Genomic DNA, 7,500 nt, shown 5'->3' with positions numbered 1-7,500 from the left:
GTTTGTAAAGATACATTCTTGAATCAGATCTCTTTGTCCAGATACATTCAAGAATCAGATCACTTTGTCCGTATGAATTCTAGAATGAGAGCTCTTTGTCAAGATCCACTTTAGAGGCAGATCTCTTTGTCCAGATCTACTCTAGGACCAGATTGCTTTGTCCAGATTTGTTCTAGATTCAGATCTCTTCTGTTCTTGTCTCGTTTCTCTGGTCACTTGAGCGAGATGATGTCTCTCAACCTTTTTCGAGTTCTTTGCCGGAGGCTTTTGGACATAGAAAGGACACAGCCATACCTTCATCCCCTCTGGCAAGACAGCTCCGACCACCAGCACCAGAGCAGAGCCACTATTACAACCATTCCTATGAAGGGGACGGAGAGAATAGGGGACTCAGACGGAGGACAGGAGTTCTGGGGGAAAGAAAGAAAAACAGGGGGATCGCAGGGATGGAGGGAAGAGGAGGAGAAAGAGGAGGGAGGTAAGGGGATGAGAAAAATGAATAAATCATAACGTAAATTAAAAAAGCAAAATAAAAACATGACAGACAACAAGTAAACAAACAAAACATTATGCATGGAGAGATAGACATATAGGTACACATGCATATTGACATTAAAATAAAACACCAAATGGTCATATAAGAAAAGAGGTCAGAGAATGACATGAGAGACAGACATAGATAGATAGATAGATAGATAGATAGATAGATAAATAGATAGATAGAGAGAGAGAGAGATAGACAGGTAGAACAGACAGATAAATGTAGACAAAGAGATAGAGAAAGCAGTTTGATCATCAAGAGACATCAAATTTGTTCAGAATTTGATATTGTGCGTTGTCGTAGGTTTGTAGGGATGCATGGCATGGTTAGGTTATGAAGGTACATCATGGGCGCAGATGGGGTGAGGCACAACAGAAAAAGCCATGGCATACCACACAGGGGGAGGGGAGATAGAGAGAGACCACGATTAGATACACACCAAAGATGGTTAAAGGCAACGTGGGGACCTCAGGGTTTACTGGTACGCGTTTCAGGTCCCCGCAAACCAGACAACCAACCAGAGGACGCCATGTTGCCGTTTAAAGATCTCTGCTCACACTGAATTGTGCCCCCCACTTCAACCAGTTATATATCCAGCAGCAGGGATTCTGGGAGTTGTAGGCAACACTACAGTGTGGGTGAGGGGTTAATCACAAGAGGAACTACAAATATGGAGGACAGGTGAGTGACATGAGACTAGTCGAGACTACAGACAGTTACATTCCAAGGTGTTTGGGGGCCGAGGGCTGGTGGCCAAGCTACCTTAAGGAGATAAAAGACTGTAGACAGCAGGGCCTGTATCGATAAGGCAGCATTAGTATTGTTAGATGTTTGAATATATTAGTGAACCTCTATGTAAGTGCACATTGGTACACAATCATCTGTTTTACAGACATGTAAAATTACAATTTAGTTATCTGGGCTGAAGGAATTTTAATAAAAGGATTTAACCCTCTAGGCGCCACAGTCGACTTTAGTCGACAAGATGCGGTACTGAATAAAACGGCCGATTTAGTCAAATAGGGTGTCATATTTCGTTCGACCTCCACTCCACTAGATGGCAGACATGTCATACGTCATCCCTGAGTCGAAAAAAAGTCATCCTTTAAACAAAACTTTCGCGCTACAGCTGCAGTGAATCAGTGCGTGCAATACCGGAGCTAGTGTGCGTGTGAGCTACTTTATCAGAGCGATATTGTCAACGTCAGCGAGTATTTGCATTAGATTATCGTCTAATGGCATCAAAAAAGTTTACCTGAAATGAAGTGTTGGGTCTTCTATTCGCGGACCCTGATTCTGAAGGGGAATATCTGCCTTCAGAAAATGACGGTGATTCGTTTAGTGAGGCTTCAGATGCGTCCCTGCCTTGCAATGATGCAGCTGGACAAAGTGAGAGTTTACTCCATAGTTTAGCTTACACCAAGCACAAACGTTGAATCGTTTGCCCAATGTCACTGGTGGGAATAATGTTTCACGGGTTCGGGGTGTTCATCGGGAAGTTAGCAGGGTGTTAGTGGTGTGGCGAACGAGGCTGGAGGTAGCCTAATATACATAGTGCTAGCTTCTGTCTTCTGAACGTGTGCCTCTCCACAATCGCGGCGACAGTAACGTGGTGGAGCCTTTGTCTAATGCCACTGGGTATGTTAAACGAGGTTGAAGTGCTCATAGGACAGTTAGGGGGGAACGTAGTGGCAGTGTGGGGAGTCGCAATGAGAATGACAGTAGGCCTAGTCCGAGCTGCGCAAATTCTCTCCACTCGGCGCGCGCGAGGCAGATCTGGCCATGCTGCTCGCATGGTGGAGGTGGTGACACTCTCTCCCTCTCCCTCTCCCACACACACACATTAGGTCATGCATAGTCTATCACAAGATGATGGGAATGATGGCCCTGTATGGATAGGGATAGGGAGTCATTATCTCTACAGCAAAAGGCCTGCTACATAAAAAAAAAAAATGTCAGCCATTTATTAGTAATGATTTACACTGTTGATTTGCTATCTATTTCCCTGATCATTTAGGACATACACTATGTGTTCCTTTTTGTGTGTTCATGTCCTTGTGATGTGTGTGTCTTTGTCAGCTAAGAAAAAAAAAAAAAAACATCAACAAAAACAACAAAAAGAAAAAAAATACTAACATTGTCTCTTGTCATGTCTCGTCATCTCACTCCTGATCTGTGCCTTGCCGTGGCAAATGAGCTTTTGAACTAAACAGGTCTTGTCTACTTGTGTTTGTGTGTCATCTGAATAATATATATGTGCCCCATACATGGAATCAGAGTGCCTACTGTATGTACTAAATGGAAAATCTCTACAGCAAAAGGCCAGTCTACCGCTACATGCATTTGGTTTGTTTCTGCCATTTATTAGTAATGATTTACACAGTTTGTTCACTACTTACTATTTACCTGAGCATTCAGTATTGTGCAATATAGCATACAGAAGGTGAGGGACATTTTGGGGGGTAAGAAGTGGTGCATTTTATCATTCAAACATGCGACTTTTCATGAAAATTCTATAATCCAAGATGGCCGCCACCATATGACGTCATAATATGCAAATTAGATATAAACATTTAATCTCTACATAAACTTTGGGTCATCCTTAATATTTCTCTAATTTACAGAAAGTCTCTATCTCTTATCACTTTTAAGATATAGCCTTTTGAAATGAAGATGTCAAAATTGATCGTTTCGGAAAAAAACCTCTGGCGCCTAAAGGGTTAACAATTAGATATTTAAGAAGACACTGGTCTTACAAGACTAAGTATATGAGCACACAAACACACACACACAAACACAAGTATGCACATACACACATATTCATATATTCATCCACACACACACACACACACACACACACACACACACACACACACACACACACACACACACACACACATAATACATAGCCCCAATACGAGGCCCCAATACGAGTAGACAGAATTTTGAAAGCTGTAAGACATTTTCGACACAAATCACGTCAGACGTGGTCAGCCCATCAAGCGAGTGCAACAAGAAGACACTGGACACACACACGTAGCTGTGGTTGGCTAGCTCACATACACACACTTAACTGTGGTTGGCTTGCACATGTTAGCAACAGAGTTAGCATCATGGGCTGACAGACAGAGAATGTGTATGGGTTAGCATAGCAGTCCTCATGCCACCTACCAGAACTGGTAAGTGTGTGTGTGTGTGTGTGGTGTTTTGTTCCTTCTTTGTTGACTCCAAAGCAAAACATTCTTTTGTTACATGCTTTCATCTGGTTTAGTATATGATACACACACAGTCCACACAATACTCTTTTTGTCTTAAACTTCCTTGTTTCACCTGTTTGACCTTTGACCTTTGCACTCACCTGGGTCTTCCTTCCGGCCAGGCGTTGTAGCTCCGCCCTGCAGCGCTGAAGCTCCGCCTCCATCTCCGCCCTCTCCCTCTGACTGCTGTCGTACAGACCCTGGAGTTCCTGCAGCTCCTCCTTCAGACTTTCACACTGACAGAGGGGGATAGAGAGAGATGGAGGAGAGAGATGGAGACACAGAGAGAAAGAGAGAGTGGAAGATGGTGGATGATAAAAACACAAGAGAGCATAAAAGATGGAGGAATAAGACCCTGGTGAAGATAGAGAATCGTCTCCTTTTGACAGACGTTCACAGCGCGGGGCTGTTCCCTGGGATTCATTTGGAGGAAGGGGCAGTTAACTGGGCTCGGATCATCACATTCACTGCTTTAGGAGTTTCTCCACCAGGTTTGCTTTGGGTTTGTGATATCCCAAATGCCAGAATGGAATCTGAAACTATTTCACCAGCTATATAATAGGATGTTAATATCTATTATAACATCCTCCTTATATATTATACCCTCAACATGTTTAATTCAGAATTTACTATTAATCCAAAATTCACTATTAGTGGTCTAGTCAACTACGAACAGGCAAAAGTCAAAATAGAACAGATTAGAATAGAATAGAATAAAACATAACATAACAGAACAGAACAGAACAGAACAGAACAGAATAGAATAGAACAGAACAGAACAGAACAGAACAGAATAGAGTACAGAACAGAACAGAACAGAATAGAGTACAGAACAGAACAGAACAGAACAGAACAGAACAGAATAGAACAGAACAGAACAGAACAGAACAAAACAAAACACAACAGCAGACCTGTCTCTCCACCTGCGTTGCCCTCTCTTCAGCCTGCTGCAGCTGCTCTCTGAGTGACCGCACCTCCTCCACGCCCCCGTGCCAGTTGCCTGGGGCGACCGGGTGCCCGTCAAACGACACGTCCTTCTGGACGCTGGTCTCCACCCTCTGGCCGGGTGGCAGTGCCATGGTCATGTAGCCTCCGGCCCTCACAGCCTCCACGGGCGCCTCAGAGTCCACGACCCGCTCACCTGCCACGTCTGAGGCCCGCAGGGACAGGTAGGGGTCAGGGGAGCTGGGGAGAGGGAGAGAGGGAGAGAGGGAGGAAGGAAGAGAGAGACAGAGAAAGAGAGGGAGGGAGGGAGACAGAGAGAGAGGGAGGGAGGGAGAGAGGGAGGGAGAGAGAGGGAGAGAGGAAGAGAGGAGAGGGAGGAGAGGGAGGGAGGGAGAGAGGTGAGGGAGGGAGAGAGAGAAATCTTAAAGAAATCCATATAAAGAATGGAAGAAATTCGGGGGGTATCATAGTTTGGTACAAAAATGAATATGACAACAAAATAATTCCCATTAAAAAAGGTAAAACCCATTTATGGTTAAAAATCCAAAAAGAAGTTTTAAATTTGAACCAAGATTTTTATCTCTGTGCAGTTTATATTCCACCATCAACCTCCCAATATTTCGATGCCAACCTTTTTGAGGAGCTTGAAAAAGAAATAAGTTATTTCCAATCCATAGCCCAAGTACTAATATGTGGCGACCTCAATGCCAGAACAGGCAAAGAAATTGATTATATTCCCACAGATGGAGTTGACCAAATATTCTAATAGAACTCTATATTCTCAGGTAATCCAAACACAGAGAAAGAGTTTTGACAGCAAAATAAATGCCAGTGGAACTAAATTGCTACGTGTGTGCAAAAGTCTTGTAGGTGTTTACATTGTAAATGGGAGATTTAGAGGAGATTCTTTTGGAGGATTTACATTCTCTTCTTTCCTCGGTTGCTCTGTGGTTGACTATTTCATCACTGATCTTGATCCAGAACACATAACTGCTTTTATGATAATGCCACAACTACCTATTTCTGACCACTGCCAGTTAATACTACACCTGAAACGGTCAGATATTAAATTTAATTCACAAAATTTTGAACCTAAATTATTCTCACTTCCCAAAACCTTTAAATGGACAGACAAACATGTGTCAACATATGAAGCAGTCATCAATAACAATAAACAAATTATTGATCATTTCATTATGACCAAAAACCAACTAAATGCTGAGAACGTAAATATGGCCTGTAACCACCTAAACAATATATTAATACATTTAGCAAAAACAGCTAATGTAAAACAAATCCCTAGTATGAAAGGAAATAGAACAAAATTAAAAGAGAATTGGTTTGATATAGACTGCAATGCAGCAAGGATAAAGTTAAGAGAGTTATCCAATATTAAACATCGAAACCCAAACGATACTGATAGCAGAACAAGATATCATCTTGAATTAAAAAATTATACAACAAACAAAAAATCATCTTACATGTCCAAAGAACTAGACAAAATCCAACAGTCAATTAATCAAAACACTTTCTGGTCAAATTGGAAAAAACTAACAGGTGCTGGCAAGTCTGAGACTCCAATTCAAAAAACAGCCAGATATGGATGAACCATTTTAAAAATCTTTACCAGAACCCAGAAAGCATGGAACTTGAACCAGGACAACTCAGAATAATAAAAAAACAAAAGTGTTTGGAGGAAACCATCAAAGATTACCAAAATCCCTTAGACATGTCCATCACAGTAATTGAATTAAAATACAAACTTAAAAAACTTAAACCTAGAAAAGCTTCCGGTATTGACCATATCTCCACTGAGATGCCACAGTAATTGAATTAAAATACAAACTTAAAAAACTTAAACCTAGAAAAGCTTCCGGTATTGACCATATCTCCACTGAGATGCCACAGTAATTGAATTAAAATACAAACTTAAAAAACTTAAACCTAGAAAAGCTTCCGGTATTGACCATATCTCCACTGAGATGCTAAAATATAGCAACTCAAAACTCAAAGAAGCCATAACTAAATTGTTCAACCTAGTTCTCAACAGTGGAGTCTTCCCCTCAATTTGGAATAAAGGCCTTATTACCCCTATATTTAAATCTGGTGATAAATTAAAGCAACACCAAAGAACTTTCCCTCTGTCGCATGCACACTATTTGTTTATCCAGCACTGGCTTTGCAAATAACGATGCCCACAGACAAGGTAGAATATTTTGCATGACATCAAAGTACGATGTATTGCAACATCAGATGCAAGTCAAATTTGTAGTTTCTTATGTCTCATTCCATCGAACTACAGATCCGCTACCCGATCTGGCAAACTTACATAGTGCGGTTATAGCCGATAGAGGGCCGCGAAGCGAATGCAGAATTGCCGTTCACCCTGTTACAAGTTGATGAACCACTGAAACGATTTTGGAAACATTATTTTAAGGTACAAAAAACTCTTTGGTGTTGCTTTAAATCCAAACAATTACCGAGGCATTTGCATCACAAGTAACTTAGGAAAGTTCTTTTGCAGCATCATTAATAAACGAATTCTAACATTCCTTGACGACCATAAAATTCTGAACAATAGTCAAATTGGTGTTCTACCAAATCATTGAACTTCCGACCACATATACACACTCCAGACACTAATAAATAAACATGTACATAACTCCAAAAAGGAAAAAATCTTTGCATGCTTTGTAGATTTCCAAAAAATCCTTTGATAACATCTGGCATAAAGGTCTATTCTTGAAAATGTTAGAG

At 41.3% G+C, this 7,500-nt stretch overlaps 1 protein-coding gene across 1 annotated transcript in view; it reads right to left on the bottom strand.

Annotated features, from left to right (window-relative positions):
- The window catches only part of LOC121696986 (coiled-coil domain-containing protein 136-like), a 36,658-nt gene that overhangs the window by 8,261 nt on the left and 20,897 nt on the right, over positions 1 to 7,500 (bottom strand). Inside the window, exons 5-6 of the mRNA XM_042078218.1 lie at positions 4,710 to 4,983; positions 3,900 to 4,034 (exon numbers count right to left, since the gene is read on the bottom strand). Of these exons, the coding sequence (XP_041934152.1) occupies positions 3,900 to 4,034; positions 4,710 to 4,983 (409 nt within the window). The remainder of the gene's footprint in view (positions 1 to 3,899; positions 4,035 to 4,709; positions 4,984 to 7,500) is intronic.

This window comes from Alosa sapidissima, chromosome 22 (assembly GCF_018492685.1).
Source record: "Alosa sapidissima isolate fAloSap1 chromosome 22, fAloSap1.pri, whole genome shotgun sequence".
Lineage (NCBI taxonomy): Eukaryota > Metazoa > Chordata > Actinopteri > Clupeiformes > Clupeidae > Alosa > Alosa sapidissima.
Note: the sequence above shows the minus strand (reverse complement) of the source record. Positions and strands in the feature narration are given on the sequence as shown.